The sequence below is a fragment of the Rissa tridactyla genome, chromosome Z (genome assembly GCF_028500815.1).
Source record: "Rissa tridactyla isolate bRisTri1 chromosome Z, bRisTri1.patW.cur.20221130, whole genome shotgun sequence".
Taxonomy (NCBI): Eukaryota; Metazoa; Chordata; class Aves; order Charadriiformes; family Laridae; genus Rissa; species Rissa tridactyla.
In genome coordinates, this window is record NC_071497.1 from 76694355 (window position 1) to 76713064 (window position 18710).

General features: G+C 55.4%; 1 protein-coding gene across 3 annotated transcripts in view; it reads right to left on the reverse strand.

Annotated features, from left to right (window-relative positions):
* The window catches only part of CNTFR (ciliary neurotrophic factor receptor), a 212554-nt gene that overhangs the window by 7960 nt on the left and 185884 nt on the right, over positions 1-18710 (reverse strand). For all 3 annotated transcript variants that reach the window (XM_054186256.1, XM_054186257.1, XM_054186258.1), the window contains 3 exons: positions 16149-16266; positions 15168-15334; positions 7631-7794 (listed from right to left, as the gene is read on the reverse strand). In XM_054186256.1, the coding sequence (XP_054042231.1) occupies positions 7631-7794; positions 15168-15334; positions 16149-16266 (449 nt within the window). The remainder of the gene's footprint in view (positions 1-7630; positions 7795-15167; positions 15335-16148; positions 16267-18710) is intronic.

Genomic DNA, 18710 nt, shown 5'->3' on the forward strand with positions numbered 1-18710 from the left:
GGATTTCCCAGCACTTGCTTTTCCCCCTGTCCATGCTAGTGTCCCCGCTCCCCGCCGCCACTCCCCCCACCATTTGTGCTGGAGGCCTGGGGACATCCACACAAGCCATCCATACCACCCACCCCAACAGGGGACATCCATGTGTGCCCTTGTCCCAGTCCCTGCCTGCAGACTGGTGGTACCGCCTTGCAGTGCTCAGCACAGCAGGAGTTAAGGAAGCCATTATCCACATTCCCCAGCCTCCCCCCACTCCCGCTGCCCCCTGCCCACCCTGCCAGGGTGCCCCGGCAGTGAAAAAGGTCACCGTGCTCTGTTCCCACCCGGGCTCTCCTCCTGGTCCAGTGGGACCACATAGCATTTGCTTGCTGGGTGCAGGGTGATGCACGGTCAGGTCTGAAGCCCAGATGGCCTTTGGAAGGGGATGGTGGGGAAGAAAACCCCGACCCTCCCTGCCCCGGCAGCTGGGCTGGGGGCTTGTGTGTGTTGGAAGGAGGTGGAGAGGGAGAAGGGGGGATCAGAGGCTTCCTTCTCTGCATCCCATGTGAAAATGTGTTTGCCGGCTCCCCTGTGGCGTCAGTGCCTGTGCTTTCCATTCCTTGACACCTTTGTCTCCCCAGCAAGACTCCCAGTGTGGGAAGGGGGTGCTCTGCTGCCGCGAAGCTGTCCATGCTGGGATGGGGTGTGCTGTCACCCCTTGGCCCCACGGCAGGGATGCACCACCTCTGTGCGTGCAGGGACAGAGACTAACACCTGCCCCAGGTGTTCTATTGAGCCTGGATGAGCCTGTCTTCCCCAAAATAAAAGGAGCACCCCGGCTATTGGAGGGTGAAGCTGATCTGCTCGCGCTGCCCGTGCCACCCACAGCGAGCGGGAGAAGGTGGAAAGAAAGCCCATGTAAGAGCACAGCCCGAGCCTGCCGTGCATCTCACATCCTTGCAGCCTCCCCCACCTCTGCATGCTCCCTGGGTTATCCTGGATAACGGGGCGGGGGGATGGGAACTGGGAGGGGGACAGGGCACCCCAGCGGGCTCGATTTCACAGCCTCTTCTCCCTGCAACAAGTGGCCAGACCCTGAGTTCTGCAGGGGCTCCGGCTGCGCAACTCCCTGCTGTTTCAGGTGCCGCCAGTCCCTGAGATTGCAGGGGAGGGTCCCGCCAGGGTCCCACCCGCCCTGGGGAAAAGGCTAAACTAAAAGCAGGAGTAACCCCCCAGCAAGTGTCCCTGCTGCTGGGAAGAGCGGGAGGGTCACTGCAAACAGCCACTGCAGCCAGCGAAAAGATGTCGCCGAGGGGAAAAGAAATGTTTTGCTTTTTCCTCCTTTCAAAGCTATGTCTGGAGAGCAAATAGGTCTGACATTCATTACTAATAAACGAGTCCCCAAATACCTCCTCCTTCCGCAGCGCTGCAGGAGTCAGTTGGGCTAACCCCCAGACAAAACTTTCTGCCCAGATTCTGGAATGACTAAAAGGTTGGGAAAAGTGAATGACACACACACACACCCACACGCCTGCCTTATTCCCTGCCAGCTGGGTAGCAAAGGAGCCCAGCAGGGTCTGAGCTGTGGTCCCTGCTGTCACCCCCCTCTCCCCAGAAAGGCTTCTGCACATAGCTCAGCCCCACTGCAGTCTGGGAGGACGAGTTATCGTTATCGCAGGACTCCTCTGGAGCCTGGGCTGTGTCACACCAGGTGCGGCTGAACGGCTCCCTTCTGGCTTCAAATAAAGAGCATCTTTGAAAGCGGAGCTGTAAGCCCGTTAATAACGGGACTCTTTCCCCTGCTGCCTTGTCCCCTTCTGCCAAGTTTCAACTGGCAGAGCTCGCTTTCGCTTGCGGCTGCAGGGAGGATGGGATCGGGGATGCTCAGGGTGCACATCACCAGCTCTAGCCCTGCCTGGCACTGCATTTACCACGCTGATTCAACGGGCTTGGGGTGAAAGCAGATGAGTGCAGCTTGTGCGTGGGCATCGCCGGGCACAGTTACCTGCCTGGCATGGTCTGCAGGGAAAGCTAAGCTTGCCAGTGCCATCCTCCCTGCCTGTAGCTGTGCGAGGATGCAGGTGAGCACAGGCACACGGACGCGTGGAGCAATGCCCTGCTGCTCAGTAGCACCTCTACGGCTGCCTTTGGAGGCCTGATCCTGCTGGGTGCTCAGTAAATTTAGGTCTCTAGCAGTTCCCAAGGGGGCTGAGAGAACTCAGACAGTGCCAGCTGAGGGTCCCGAGCCTGGCTCCATCCCTGGAGCTGGGGAAGGATGGAAAAGGTGATTTCTGAACATTTCCCACATCCGTCCTCCTCCCAGCCACCCTCTGCTCCAGCCCTGCCTGTCCCACGCCGAGCTGCAAGCAACGCTGCTACAGCCTCAGCGTTTTGGTCTGACCTATTAATTTCTTCTTTTTTTTTTTTTTCTTTTTTTTTTTCTTCTTTTTTAATCACTGACTTTGCAGCCGGCAGGGGAAGGGAGAGAGAAGCGCCGCAATAAAAGCTACCAGGCGTGAAGCTGTAACCCGGCCCGCTCAGGGTGACCTCTCTGCCAAGGTTGCCTCGGAAAAAGGGGGAGCACCGGCAAAGCGGCAGAGGCGGGGTGGGGTGGGGGGGATGCAAACGGGCGTGAAGAAGCACACCCGCCACAAAGTGACATTGCCACCGCGCCAGCAGGGACGCAGCTGCGGCAGGCAGTGGCACTAATTGCCTTCCCCATCTCCATCCGTCCCCTTGCCCGTCGCAGGCGGGGTACAGCATTAGCACACACTTCCAGGTTATTCCAGGGTGCCCCAAGGCAGGAAATTCCAGAGATAGCCTGTGAGATTCACCTGTTTAACCGAAAAATGCTGCTTTGCTTTGGGAGATGAGACTGAGCCCACCCTGGCAGCCACCCCCGACACATAAGGGGCAGTGGCCAGCCCAGAGGACCATGCCCTCCTTGCACCAACGCACCCAACCACTAAATATTTGGCTGTACTCACAAATTCCCCATTCCTGTCCCCAAATACCCATCGTTTCCCTGATCAGAGCTGCTCAGCAGCAGAACCGGCACAGATGCATCGTGGGCTCTGTGGCCCCAACTCCCCAGATCCCGAGATGGTGGGAGTACCTCTGCTCGCTTTTCCAAAGGATGCTTCCAGCCTTTGCAAATGCTCACGGATGTGGCTCTAATGCTTCCAAAACAGAAGAGGAAGGAGAGAACCCAACCACGTTATTAGCTTTAAATATCTCATGACCTTTTACTGCAAATCTCAAGATCTGAGGCGCAGCCCGCCTCACGGTTCGTTAACATTTCATGTTGTCAGCGCGGCCAATGGGTTCAATTAGACTTCGCGACGGCATCTGGAAATTGCTGGCAACCCACTGGAGGAAATCCTCCCTTGGCCTGGCCGCCAGCTCTGACACTGATTAAGAAATACCTTCTGAGCCTTGCCATGTTCCTGGGACATGCACTGAGCTGGTCAGTGCTCAGCGCATGGGATCTCCCTCCAAAAATTGTGAAAAGGGGAGATCTTGCTCCAGCACATGCTACAGGGTGGGAGAAAATTTGGTCAAGACCTATCCCGGGCTGGGCTCCCCAAAGATGCTGGGGATTGTGCGACCCGCCTGCATCTAGGGGTGATCGCGCGGATGTGCTCGTGGGGAGATCACATGTATAAGCGTGGCGATCGCTGCTGTTGTGAGTTAACTGAAGGAGCCTGTAAAACCAGAAACAGGCTATTAGCAATCCATTAGGAAAGGGTATCCAGTTCCAGCCTAGGTAAGCCATTAGAGGAACATCTGAGAGCATTAGGAGAGCTCGCTTGGGGCCAGGATGGGGCTATAAAACAGAAGAGGAAACCACGCTAATCTGGCTTGAATTACAAACTTAAAAGCAGCAGAAAAATAAAGGATACCCTAAACATTTAATGTTTTATATTTAGGAGACAGAAGGGGAGATTCTGCCAAAAGGAGAGAATAAAAAACCTGTTTAGGCTACAAATATCCCATCTCTCTTTTGGCAGCAGAGAAACCACCAGCCCCTCTTCCAGAAAGGGAGGAGAATGACTTTAAAGTTGCTTGAGTTTCAGAGCGAGCTCAGTGCTGGTGGGGTGGAGGGGAGCCGGTGGCCACCTGATGTGACACGATGTGACACGGCTGCATCCCGAACGGCTGGGAAATGCCTGTCCCCAGGTCTCAGGGAGCTGCTGCCAGGCGGCACGATGGTGCAAGGAGCATCCGGCACACACCCTGCTGCACGCTCACGTGGAAACTCACCATCACCACCACCACCATCATCATCATCATCATCATCATCATCATCATCATCATCATCATCATCATCATCACCACCATCTCTCCATTGATAGTAATTCCCAGAGCACATCCTCATAATTCCCAGAGCAAACTGCAACACGAGAGCTGCTAAGTGGCCTGAGCGGAAAGGCGCTGCTGAGCCAGGGAGAGCGAGCGCAAATGGCATGCTGGGGCTCAGCCCCATCTTGGCAAAGCGCTGGGAAGGGGATGAGGGTGTCCCTCCAGCTCTGGGTCAGCCCCAGATATTGCTCAGTAGGGGGGATGCTTGGGTCAAGCTTTGCTTAGCTCTCTTTTGCGGGGGGAAAACTGCATTTACGACTAGCTTGCGTAGCGGCGGTCTCGATAAGATCCACCACTTCCGCCACGGACGGCTTCATCTTCTGGTGCCAAGCCCTGGCATTATTAAAATCCTGAGAGGAAGAGCCTGGGAGAAAGCAGACACTGATTGAATCAGGCCCTACGGTATTCGACAGCTCGACATCCATCTGATCCTATTAGTGCTCATTCGGTCCCGCCTGCCGAGGTGCTGTGCATAAATCAGACCCTGCAAAGATAACGGGAGGCGGAGGGGAGAAAGGGGAGCTGCTCATTCTGCCAAGAAACGCCACGTGCGAGCAGGGCCTGTGTGGGTATTCCTGGCTCTGGACAGTCTCCGGTACTCCCTTGTGGGTTTGCTCCCTCAGGGATGCTGGGCTTCCCGCGGGGCTGCCAGGGGGTGGTAGGAGATGCTTAAAACCCACAGTCCATGGGTCCCACATGGGCGGGTTGCCATGAGGAAGCAGGGACGGGGCTCAGCATGGGGACCTTGGGCACACAGCGATGTGCCAGGGCATGAGGCAACCCAGGTCCTCCTGGCTGCTGGCGGAGACTTCTCTCCCTGCTGGGCTCCTGAGCTGCCCGGTTGTCAGCAAACAGGTTGTGTCCCATGGCTTTTCCATGCTGGCAAGTCAGTGGGGACAGCAAGAGTCAAGATGTGGGGCGGTTTGTGGCAGGACACCTTCAACTCAGCAAGAATTAAGACACCCCCAAGCAAGCGTGGCATGCGTGACCACTGCATCCTTTTTCAGGGCACTTCTCCCTTTGAGGAGAGACCCAACACCACCACCGTAGGAGGAGATGGATGTCTGAGCTCTACTAAACCATGCCCTTCCCTCTTCTGGCTGAGTTTGGGGTTACGGGGACACCCCCCAAGATACCAACAAGCAATATGTCGAGCAAAGCAGAGCTCAGTGTGGATTGTGCATGTTCCCAGCAAGCTGGCATCAGAAGCGTTCATTTTCTGGGTGCAAAGCCCTGCATTTTCTGGGTGCCTGACTAGGCTAAGCAGGCTGAGCGTGCCAAGGTGGGTCTGGGGTCGGAGCAGCTCTCGCTGCTGCAGCACTGCCATCCCCTGGTGTTTGGGAGCTGATTGAATTAGGCTTCGCAAATAATTCACCTGATGAATAGTGGCAGTTTTCCTCAAATCATCCACAAATCAGATTTTTCATTACCCAGCCGGCGGGGCAGAGAGTCAGAAAACAAGGCTGGTACCTCACTCGCCGAATGCCTGCACTTGCTCACGGAGCAAATTATTCCCCAAACACACTTTTCCATCAGCCAGTGATGGGGCACATGTCTCTTGCAAGGGGATAGTGACTAAAAGTGGTACCCAGGACTCCTGTAACCTCCTGGGATGCCAGGAGATGAGCCCTTCCCAGTCCTGCTTGCACCCACCATGAGGGCTGGAACGTCAAGCTCTCTCTGCAGCTCAGGGTACCTTTAAATGGGAGAAACTGAGCTTTTACTGCCCCAGAAATGCCTTTTCCAGTCAGGGTGGCCCTGCTGCCGGTGTCGGCAACACCTCCATGTACTTCCCACTGTCACTGCCTGCCTAAGACCACTGATGGAGAGGTCACACTGTGCCCTTGGAGGCCCTGCAGTGAGGGGGCAGGCACGGCTTGACCCCGCGAATATGAATCCCAGTACTCAGTGATGGAGGGACCGTCCACCCTGAGGGTGTCAAGGCGGGAGGCAGGTTACTGTCTCTCCCACTATTTTTGTGCGCAAACCCCTGCATTTGCAGGGTGCATGGCTGGGTCAGGCTGTGGCAGGGTAAAAACATCAAGGTTTTCCACAATAGTTTCACACCTTGAAAAAAATGACATTGTGCTTGGTATTTCCCATTAATTCTTCCTCTTTTTTCACAGCTTCTACAATTCGAGCATTTCTCCCCCAGGTGAAAAAAGAATATCCACAGCAAACTAATGTCCAAACTCCACCGCTGCTTTCTTACCCCTCAGGATGTTCTGCGGGTGTTCTCCTGCTCCCCGGAGGGAAGAGAAGAGCAAAGAGACAAGCAGGAAAACCCTATCCCAACCCTTCCCTGATTTCCAAAGCCATCAGCAAATGCTCCAGTTTGAAACAGCTCCTGTGGCGCTGCCTCATCAAAAACAAAAAAACAACCAATGCAAAAAGAAACAGTGGCCGAGACATTGACATCTTGCAGAGACACGAGCAAAGTCTCCCAACCCCTCTCTCAGCTGTTTCTCTCCCCAGGAAGAGCTGGTCGGCAGAAAGCCCCGCTTGGCTCCACGATGCAGGTGAGCTCCCTGGGGACCGAGTGCTGCCTCCTATTTGTCTTTTTGGCGGGGCTGGGGGGCAAAATGCTTTATCAAGCAAAGCACCTAATTGTCTTTTGACGGGCCCAGCTCGGTGCAGGGGGGATGCTGGATAAGCCGTGCCAGTGTAGCAGCACCTCTCCTCGAGTGGCAGATTGCTTTCCTTCACCAGCCGAGCGTGCAAGCAGCACACGGAGGAGGGGGGAAAAAAAAAAAGTCCATTTGTTATCTTCCTGCAGCTAACAAATGAAATCTGTCCTCCGGGCTGCCAAGGATTTCACTGACTATTTTTTTTTTTTTTAAAGAAACAAGAAATAAAAGTAAGAAATACGATAACATCGCGGCAATCGCGCCATGACTGTGCTCTGAGTTACGGTGAGCGGTATTTTATCTTCAGTTCAAAATCTAAATGTGGCAGAGGCACATTTAAATGTGGTGACATTTATACTTTAAATGCCTTTTACATCTCGTTGGCAGGTTTTATATAGAACATATGTATGGAAAGTAGATAGGAGCCGTGGATGAAAATGCAGAGCGGGGAGAGCCTGCAGAGCCATTTGTAGGCAGAATGTGAGCTAAAAGAAAGACGGAGAGGAAGAGAGAAAGGAGCAGAGACAGGGAAGGAGATGAAAAAGGTTTGGGTTGCCTGGGCAGTAAACAGACTTTTTTTTTGGTCCCTGACCACTTGTTCCCAGCGCAATTTGTTCCGAGCCCCCAGCACTGCCTCCTGTCCCGGCCACCTCAGCGTCACTTACATGTTGCCACTGGTCCAGGATGAGGGGCCGATACCGCAGGAAGAACTTGAGTGGGAAAGACTCGGGGTCAGGCCAGGACGAAGGGTTTTGCCATGACACCTCCAGCCTCCGAGGGTTATTGGGCACGGGTTTGGCCACCACGCTCTCCGGAGGGTCCGGCTTTACTGGAAGAGAAGAAAGTGGCTGGTAAACCTTTCATGCGGCATCCTTATACCCCTGCCTGGGCTTTGTGCCATGTGCTTTCCAAGGGGAGCAACCAACACACAGAACATCCTTTTCCTGAACTAATTAGATGCAAATCACCTTTTCTTATCCAGGTCAGTGGTACGGCTGTCCAGGCACAAAATAACAACCATCAAGGAGATGCCAGTGCTGGAGACAGGAAGAAGCTGGCCAGGACAGAGAGCATCCCTCCTCCCCAGGGCTACTTGGGTCAATGCAAGCAGTCCGCCAAGCCCAAATCCTGCAATTTCCTTGCACCTCCTGATTCCTGCGAGTCTGACCCACTTTCAAACCCACGTACCTCGCAGTAAGGTGATAGAGTTTGGCCCTTGGGTTTAGGGCTGGGGTTTTGAGGATTCAAAACGTTGGCAGCACAACATAAATGCCAAGGTCGAAGGACTGCCGTGGTCGCCTTCCACCCCAAGTACCTCTCCCTCTCAGCCCTGCTCTGCTTTTGGGATATGGGGATATTGTCTTGCTACCTGACAAGTATTTCAAGCGAATATTAATTGGCTGCGAGCAATGCAACGTGCTTTGAAGTTGCAGCTACTTTCAGAGTGCTGGGAGAAAATCACAGACAGGCTGTGATGAACGGCATTGCCCGTTGCAGAGTGAGCCTTGCTTGTCACTGAGGGTTTGCTCAGCTCCTGACAGCTCAAACTCCCAATTTGCAATAGCAAAGCTACAAAAAGACCAAGATTTGGGTAACACCCATGCTTCTCCTTTGCTCATGGCCGGGAAGGAGCTGGTCATGGGGCTGGTCATGGGGAGCTGGGCACACAGCTGTGCCTGGGGTGGAAGAGGGCTCTCTGTGCACTCTAAGAATAGCAATGCGTGTGAGTCCTCGTGTCCTGGGAGGGCTCTTAACCCCCTCCAAAGTCCACATGCAGGCCGATGGTTCCCTCCTGGCCTGAAAATCTCTGGATTGAGTAATGGTCCCCTGACTCTGACCACCTTGAGCAGCAGTTTCTGAAGGCGCCAGCACCAAACTCCACTCCTGAGCACGGAGGAGGGATGCTTGGTCTGTTGGGAGCCCCGCTCTGCCTGGCAGAGCTCCTGTCCTGCTCTCAGAGGTCTTTTCCTCCATGGTGACTCCAGGAGTTCACCTGCTGTGGGTAGGAGGTGACGTCCACACAGGGGCTTCACCTACCCTAGGAGAGGAAGGGGGTTGTGGTGGTGAGTGAGCTGCTCCCTCGCTAGCCTGCCTGCCCACTGCCTGCAGCCCTGCCTTGTGGACGAAGGGCACCTCTCCCTCCACTTGAAGCTGTATGGGACCAGTCACTGATCGGGGGCCAGCCTGCTGCAAGTGGGGTCGTGTGTGTGCCGTTCACTGCCATCTCTGCTCCAGGATGATGGTGGCATTGCAGCAACTGTCTCCAGGAAGACATCCTCCCTGCTTGCTCCTCTTAGGAGAAACCAGCCTGTGATGCTTTGAAACCTGCTTTCTTGGCTGTGGGTGGGTCACAGGGGGGGTGCTGAAATGAAGTCACAGCCCCGCCACCTCAGTGGGACCCAGAATTGTCCCTCGTTCCTCCCGAGGTGTAGCCCACTACCACCTCCCTCTCCCCAGCCCTCCTGCCCAGCACCCTGGCACACACCCTGCTGTAGTCCTCCTTCACCGTCATCTTCACCGTTACTCTGACAGCCTCTCCCGCCTCCCATCACCTTCCCTCTGCTGTGGCAGGTGCAAGGAAGGCTGGACATCTTCCTCTATCCCTACTGCACCCAGCACTCAGAGGATGCTCCCGGAGGCTCGGGGAGTGGCTGGTGAGCAAGCACTCATGGGCCTGACCACGGGTACCTAGTGCCACCTCCCAGCTCCCATTGACCCCTCTCTGTGGCAGGATGGGACAAGATTTTCCATTTTCAGCTTTATCCACAGCAGGAGGGATGACTTTTGGGCCTGCGCAGTGCTGAGCTACTCCAGATGGCTGCGCAATTCCTCCACTTGCTTCGAATCCCCGGGCTTGGGCTGGACATCAGCTTCCATCGACAGGGACTTGGAGTCCAAACGCATACGGAAAAGTATAAATCCAGTGCTGGCTCAGTGGGCTCGGCTTGCAAAACAAAAGTCTGTTTGGCTGAACGAATGCAGATGACTGCGAATTGTGGCTCTGCAGTGAGGAAGTGGGAAGGAAAGCACCAGGCGGGGGATGGACACGATGGGATGCTCACTGGGGTAACACAGGGAGCCTGGCCCTAATTTTTGAGGTGCCAGCCTGGAGCCACGGCAGAGGAATGCTTAAATGCAGTTGTGCCAGGTAGGACACACGTGCTTGGGCAGCAATGAGAGGTGCCACTGTGGTGGGTTGGAGGAAAGCATAACAAAAGATGCCCTGATGAAGAAGTGGGAGTCACCTGCCCGTTTTGAAGGGATGTGATCCCCAGCCCTGCTCGTGCGGGTTGGAGACTGTCCCAGGCACGCAGGGGAGGGCTGCCCTGGCTCCGAGAAGGAGCTCCCAGCCATCGGAGGGGCTGCGATCCCAGCTGCGGAGAGTCTTCAAACGGTGCGGCGGGTTAATGGGAAAACCAGCAGTCCCTGCTACCTCCCCATGTGTCCCCCCATCCGTGGGACTCCTGCCCAGGCTAGAAAGCACAGCAGTGCCAGCCCCTCTGAAAGCACAAAGCCAAAGCTGTTCCTGCCACGTCCCTCCGAGGCAGCGGGCTTGCAAGAGCCAGAAGAGGGAACCGCAACTCAGGCAGCTGGTCCAGCGAGGACAGACCCGCATCTCTTAGGACAGACCTCCTAACGCTGTGCTCATCACGGGGAACATCATGATCGGTCCCGCAAGGGCCAGTTGAGGAGTGAGGGGACATGGGCTGTGCCCAGCTCCCCAGTTTCTATGTGACCTTGAAGGAGTCCTTTATCCTCCACAGCCTCTCGGGTTCCTGCTCCACACATGGGGATGAATGGTTCTCCTTCCCCAGCCTTTGTCTTTCTCCATTTAGCCCGCACATGGTGAGGCAGGGGCTGTCTGGCTGTACATCAGCCAGCGTAACACAGCCCTGTCCTCGGCAAGGGCCTGCAGGCAGTAACATAATAAAAGCAATAATAGTAATAATAATAATGGACGATGGGCATTAGACCGAGTACTGGTTAAGCGGCTACAAAACCAGATGTAATATTATCCTGCAGAGCTGAGGGAGCATCATCAGACATTCCTGGGAAGGGGACTTGGACGGGAGGAGACTCTCAGCTCTTCCCGCTTGGTTTTCGGCTGCTGCGTCCAAGCGAGGGCTTGGCGTGCAAGAAGAGCCATGGAGAGAGGTTTTCCTGAAGGCTCTGCATGCTCACCCGTAACTGCGAGTCTTTAGCCATCCATCACCCCCGGCTGTTGTTAGACACATCTCGAAAGAGAGCCAGTGGTTCAGAAAGGCAGCTGAGACCCTGCAGCATGGAGGGGCCTGTCACCCATCCCACCTCTCCAGCGAGTGCTAAAATGGATCCCTTGCGGCTGTTAAATATCCCCTGGCATTTTCCATGAGCAGAGGGACATTAAACTCCATGTCTTAGCCAAATGTCAGACTAGGTAATTTAATTCTGCTTCCCTAAGTAGTATGAATTGAACTGACCTTCTGCCTAGGCAACTGTATACCCGTGTTTAGAGACTCTGAATTTCATACAGGCGTGGGCACGTTTGTCCTCATGCAGCCCCTCCGAGATGCTCTGCCTCTTAATCACCCCAGAGCCGGAGCTGGGAGGATCCAATGACCTTCCCAAGGTCACACAAGGGATGGGTGGCCGATTTGAGGAAGGCACCCATGCCTACAGGCCTCCTACAAGGCTGCCTTCCTCCTTTTAATGCTCTGCATCTTCTGATGATTTTCCCCAGGCTCACAGGAGGAGAAAGGCGCTGGGGTGGGATGCTGGTGCTGCTGCACGGTGGTGATGTCCCTGCTTTTCTGGGGGAAATGTGCCAGCTACATGGTTCTTGGGCCAAAACACAAGCAAGGAAGGTGCGGTTGTGTCCTGGACGGCCACAAATGTCCCCATGCTCTCCCATCGATCTCGAGGGAGGTGGCAGCTCCTGACACACCACCTCACTCCTCCGTGGCACCTTCCTCTGCCTCAAGGCCCTCTCCTTTCCAGATCCCCCAGCCCCTTTGCAGCCTTAGGCTGGAGCCCTGATGTCTTTGCAGAACCTTGCCCCCTGCACGCTCACCTTTATTAATATTGATACCTTTGCAGAAGATGTAATTATGAAAACAATTTCCAGAGGCAAAATGAGGAGGAAGGCAGTCCGGATCTCCTGCTGATGAGAGATGGGGGCCAGAGCCCTGGAAATGTGTTTCCAGCCATCATTGAAAATGACAATGCAGAGTGACCCCTCGCAGCTGGCTGCTAAAAACCAGCACGGCACGACCGCCAGCAAGGCATGGGCTCAGGATAGCAAAAGAAAGTACCAGTCATTTTCCACTCAATTAGAGCCCATCTTCTGAGCGGCTGGGGAAGGGATTTTCTGCTGGGGGCTGCAGGGAGGGAGGAAGGAGAGAGGAAGCAAAACCAAAGGAGGTCACTCCTTCCGACGGGGCCTTTTTGTGTTTGCCCAAGCTGGGTGGGTGGTCTGACCCAGCAGCGGGTCTGCTGCCAGCTCAGATGGTGTTGGGAGGGAGAGCCCCCGGCCCTGCACTGCTCTTGCGTTGGCTCCAGGCTGCTCCATCCCCAGCAGGGCATGAGATCAGGGCTTCACGCCTGGGGTTTAACTTCCATGCAGAAGGTGTGATGGTTTTCTCTAGGCTAAGGAGAAAACAGAAGGCAGGCTTTCACATCCCCAGCACTGGGATTTTAGGAGAAGCATCATGCAGTCGCTGGTTGACACCATCTCTCCATTGTAGCAGGATGCGTGCAAGTGTCGCAATGCTCCCACGCAGCATTTTCCCACGAGCCGATGCAATAGCTTTGTCCCAAGCCATAGGTTTTCCTCCCCTCCATTCAGTAGAGCGAAACCCAGCACAACTTCCAAGAGCAGATCTCAGTGCAGCTGATACTAGTAGAGATCCCCAGGGAACCTGCTGGGTGCTAGAACCACACCACCAGCACCCACCATGCTGGGACACAGCCCTGGGTTCGCAGCCACGGGGAGCCAAAAGAGACACTGAAATACAGAAGCTTCTGCAAGGAGAGCAGGCAACCTGGGGCAAAATTGTGTGGCAAAATGGACAAATGCCATGCACTTGTTTTAATTGGAAACACCCAGATGGCATAAGGAGAAGCTCCGTTCAGGGTAGGCGGCTGTTGGTCGGCGGCAGCCGAGTTTGTCCTGCAATGACTCTGCTAAGCCTGCTGACTGCCTGCTTGAACACTCAGTCACCACCGCATTTGTGCTTCTTATGCACAGTGGCCGTAACAAATCCCGAGGAAGAGAATTTCACAGCTGTACGGAACACGGAGATTTTGAGGCTGCCAGATATTGCAGTGTTTATGGCAGCGGGCTGGCTGCAGGGTGCAGGACACAGCCTGTCCTACCAGCACCGGACCATCACCCCTTCCCCACGCACCATCCCGCAGGGTGTTATAGCATCTCCCAGGTGGTCTCACCTCTGGGGGGGTCTCACCTCCCACCACAACCACCAGGAAGTGTCCAGGCACCCTGCACCCCTCCAGGTGGTCTTGCAAGAGGCAGCGATATTGCACCCATGCTCGGGGCAGCACTGGCCTCTGCTCACCACCCCTCCTCTGACCTGGGCTGAGTTCAAACTGCTGGGCTGGATCCGGCTTGCGCTGGTGCCGGGATGCCCGGGACAAGAAGCTGGGTGTGCTTCCCTGGGGGGTTGCCCTTGTGTGCTGGATGGAGGACCAGATGTTTGGGAAGCCAGGCAGGGCATGGGTGGGATGCAGATGTTACAGGACGATGCCCTGAACTCCTGCAGGAGGGAATGCAAGGAACTCAGAAAATGCAGCTTAATTGCTGCCCTGGGCCCTGCAGGCTGGAGGTTACCTTCATTTTTAAGGAGTGTATCTTCCACAAACACAACAATTTCCATTTAAAGGCACCCAAGTGACTTAAAATCCACCACTTCCCTGCTAAGCTCCTTGCCTTGTTATCAATGTTTGCAGTGCACTGACGAATACAAGCTTCAGATATGGACCGCAGCTGCAGGGACATGGCAGGACAGTCCCTGCTCCAAAATAACTTCCCTGCCTTGTTCAGAACAGGCACCTTGTTTCTTCTTTGATGTTTTCCAGGAGTTGGGGTAGAAAGGGAAAATCTGGGATAGCAGTGGAGCTCCTCTCCTCCTGCTCCAGCACTTACAGCAGCTCAGGACTGGGACATGCAGCACATTGAAGGCAAAGACTGACTGCTGGCTGCACTTCAAGGATTCATTTATTTGTTTTTCTGGTCCAGTAATTGCCACGTGTAACCAGCAAATTGTTTTTTGATGTGTTCCTGAACTCTATTCTCTCCCATTTTTCCTGTTCTTTGAGGGTGGACAGGCTTGTCACGGCACCGGCTGTAATCCGGCTTTGGATGGCGGCAAAAACGCTGCGCCCAGCTCCCTGCTTTGCCGTACTTGGCACTGAATTGCTCAGTCCACGCCAGTCCTTCACAGTCAGAGAAGCATCTGCACTGTGGGTCCAGATGTGGCCGGGCAGCATCCCTGTGGCACAGCCGGTGGCACGGACACCCCGACCCCCAGGGCCCGCTGCTCCCTGTCCCACACTGCACAGCACCCACTGCCCAGGTGGGGCACTCAAGAGGTGTAAAGGGGGGAATAGTGGTTTTAGGAGCATGTTAGGTAAGGGCTGGTGGAGGATGACTTTGGGAGGGCTTTATCCTGACTAGGGATGGGGGAAGAGAATTCTAACTTCTCTTCCAATCTGGACTCCCATGACTCTGCTTCCAGCACAAACACCAAACATCTCTTTTAGGAGAACTCACGGGGGCAGGAAGGGCAATGCCATTTGGACAACACCAGTTTCACAGCCCTCTGCCCTGGTTCATGGCAGCCACTTCCCCAGCCCCAGCCCCTAAGCAGGGATGAGGTCAGCAACCATGGGAGACCTGGACCACTAGGGATGGGACCAGGCAGGGCACCAGGCCACCAACATGACTAGCATGGGAGCTGCCTGTGGGTATCCTGCCTGGTTCCTCCAGGATGCTCAGATGCCAACATCAGTTACAGCAGGGCTGTGAGAATCAGGGGGGCGTGGGGAGGATGCCAGGGTTGTTGAGACCCTGGCTCCACCTCATGCATGGATAGGCAGAGGCTCCACTTGGAGAGTCTGCCCCTTCCCTGTCCTGTTGCTCCGGCGTGCGGAGCGAACCAACCCCAACACCGTCTCGGAGAGGCCAGTTGCTGCCGCAGAAGTTACCTATGGCGAACTCGTCAAAGGTGAGAGTGGTGGAGTTTTTGCCCAGAGCATTCGTGACTGTCAGTGTCACCTTGTACTTCACCGTCGAGAAGAGCTGGAGGTATTTGATGTGACACCTGTTTTTGGGAAAGATATCCTTCTCGCAGACCATCTCTCTCATGCCGTGTCTGGAAAGTAGAGGTGAGAAGAGCTGTTACCTACGGAGCAGTGCTCAGAGTGGGGATGTACCCACACTGCTGCAGGGAGGAGGCAGAAGCAGCAGCGCTGTGTCCCCACTCTGCCTGCGGTCCCCATGCACCAGCCAAAGGGCTGCTTTCCTCCTGCCAGGGAATTTTGCAGGCTCACGGTGTGACGTTTTATCCTAAACTTGCACAGAGACTGCGGTCAATGTCCTCACGCTGGCCCCGAGGAAAGGATGAGACCCTGCTGGGTTGGAGTTGCCTCTGGCCCTCCTGTGAGAGGAACGGGGTGTCCTTTCTGCTGGGGACAAAAGTCCCAGAAGATGATGCACAGCACCAGCCTGTGCAAGAGCTGTGCCAGGACCCAGGCACAGGGCGGAGGATGATGCCATGCCAGGACCAGCTCTAGGTGGGGGACACTGCTGCTGCCTGGGGCGAAGGGCCAGCGTACGGCAGAAGGGAGCGTGGCTGTGCCAAATGTGCCAAAAACCGGCAGGCACAACCTCCACTGGAGACAAGTGGTGCAGAGAGGATGGACCTGGGGGACATGGAAAGGGGACCTAGGAGCTGGGGACTTTCCTGGTCCCCTCTGGGGAAATTGGAACTTTCTTGGGACAAAGCCCCAGTGCCAAGTATCCAGTTTGGATGTCCCTGGAGCATCTTCCCCCAGGCTCATTTTTGGGATGCTGATCCCATACCCTTGGCACAAGTCAGACCCACTGCCCCACAACTTCACAGCACTACCAGGGACCTGCTGGGACAAAAACTTGCCCCACTGCACCCTTCCTTCCCAGGCACTTACATGACGGAGATGTTGAAGAAGTTGGGGATGTAGGTGGGAGTGGGCAGGTGCCAGCTGCAGTAGAAACCCTTCGGGTAGTTGTTGGACCGGCACATCAGCACTGGCTCCTTTGGGGGGGCTGCCAGGGAAAGAGAAAGAAAGAGCAATTACCCGTTGAGGTGGAGTTATCACCAGGACCTGAACAAGGGAATGTCCCTCTGCTCTCAACTGCTGCCAGCTTGGGAGGGGACACAGCGTGCAAGGGGAGCCTGGTCTGTGTTTATCAGCTGCTCGAAACATCTGGGGGCCTTTCTCCCATGTCTGCTGCTGAGGTCCCCCATGACATCTTGCTTTGGCTGTGCACAGCAGCCCACCTTCTCCCCTGGCACCTCACTGGCTCTAATGAGAGATGGAGTTGCAGAGGAGCTTGGCAGGTACTGGGGCAAATTGTCTCCAAGGCTGTGACAGAGACATCGCTGATGGGGAGGAGGTGCTGCTCTCTTGACCCCAATAAGTTACAGCGCTCACGGGCTCTCTCTGCTCTTATCACTGCCTGGGGAGCAATAAGCTTGTTGAGGGATGATCCTCCAAAAGACCAGAGGTCCTCAGAGAGAGTAAGAAGGACCGCTTATGGCAAGGTGAGGAGGAACAACCTGAAACCAGCAGAGAAAGTTCATCTCTCCAGGAGCACTGGCAGTGTTAACGCCTTCAGCAGCAGGGCAGAGCATCCCATCGCAGGGCTCTGCCTCCCAAGAGACATGGAGGCAACCAGAGACAGGATGAGAGCATGCAGCGGGGAGCAGCCCACCTCTGGCCTCATCAGCTGGTCTTAGAGGTTAGAGGCAGCAGAGGATTTTAAACCCAACCAAGTGTTCACAGTGCACTTGGCTTTCCCGGGCATAGATGCACTCTGTACTCTCTGCATGAGCACAGCCGGAGCTGCAGGAAGACTCTGCAAAATGCCAAGGGCCAGTGCGTGCAGGAGGATGAGAGGTGATACCTTTCAGCTGATAAATTTTGCCCCTGTAGGTTGGTAAAAATCTTATCTGAACTGACACAGAATTCAACTCCTCTCAGTAGCTGGACGCTTGCACTGCTCACAGTTTGGCTCTTAACTGCAGCACCGTGGAACAGTACCTTGCCATAAAATACACTCCCTGGGCCGGATGTGCACCAGGGTTCCCTCAGAAAAGCTGTCTGAACCTGTGGCGGTCCCTCTTTCCCTTCCTTCATTAGGCATGAAGGCATGCCCCATGATGGCATCCCGGGATGTCTCAGGGCATGCTCTTCTCTCCAAGCAGAGGTTTTGAAACAAACCTAGCAAACCTGTCAGCCTCAGTGCAAACATCACTGCTCACCACCCCACCACGGCCCAGGCAGCACTCCACACCACACGGCCAACTGCCCTCCTCCCTGCTGCTGAGGCAGATCTTTACCTATGGCTGTTATTGAAAACGTGATGCAAACCGGGATGCAATGATGCTAGAGTTCAGGGAGCACCCCCAGGCTGGGAAACTCCTTCCCCCGGGGGCTGCAAGGGCAAATCACAAGTCCCACAGCACCGTGCATGCAACATGGAATCACAGAATGTGTTGGGTTGGAAGAGACCTTAAATACATCTCGTTCCAACCCCCTGCCATGGGCAAGGACACCTCCCACTAGGCCAGGTTGCTCAAAGCCCCATCCAGCCTGGCCTTGAACACCTCCAGGGATGGGGCATCCACAGATTCTCTGGGCAAAGTTCCAGTGCCTCACCAGCCCCACAGTAAAGAACTTCTTCCTACTATTGAATCTACGTGTTTTGCTATGGAGCAGCCCATACTGATGTTGCAGGGAAGCTGTGTGACAGCCTAGGACACCTCTGTTTGCCATGCCAGAGAAGTAAAGGATGCAGCGAGTCAGCAAAGGGTGCCCTTGCTGCACCAGTGAGCCGGCAGCACCGGGAAGATGCCAAAGCCCCAAGAAATCAATGCAAAATGGGACATCCCTACAACCCTGCAGCAAATCCCCCACGTGGCGCGCAACCCTGGAGAGCTGCTGGTCTTCTGGAGGTGTCTAGGACCAGAGCAGGACCCTGATGGGAAACAGCAGCCCAACAGTATCCTCTGGAGAGGGACAACCCAGCCAGTTTGCCCTGAGCATGGACTGAGAGGGCTGCCAGGGTCTTGGCTGGGCACTGCACGGCAGAGCCCATGGTCAGAAAATGCTGACGGGTTTTGCTAGAAAAGCTTTCTGGGGGGATGCCATGAGCCCCAGCTGCAGCACCCTACGGCAGTCTAAAAAGGGGAAACTGAGGCTCAGGGCTTGCTTGCACACCAGCACCCCTGGGGCGGGGTTGGAGGGGGAGCGAGCAGATGACAGGGAGCCGGAGAGCAAAGAGAGGGAGAGGGAGAAGGGAAGGAGAGGCAGAGAGGGAGAGGGAGAGGGAGAGGGAGAGGGAGAGGGAGAGGGAGAGGGAGAGGAGGGGGCCGGCAGGGAGGGAAGGCTGTGCTGGTCCGTAACGTGTGTTCCTCCTAATGGCTATTTCAGCCTTCAGCCGGCTGACGAAGGCCAGAGCCTGGTTAATGAGCCTCCCAGCTAAAT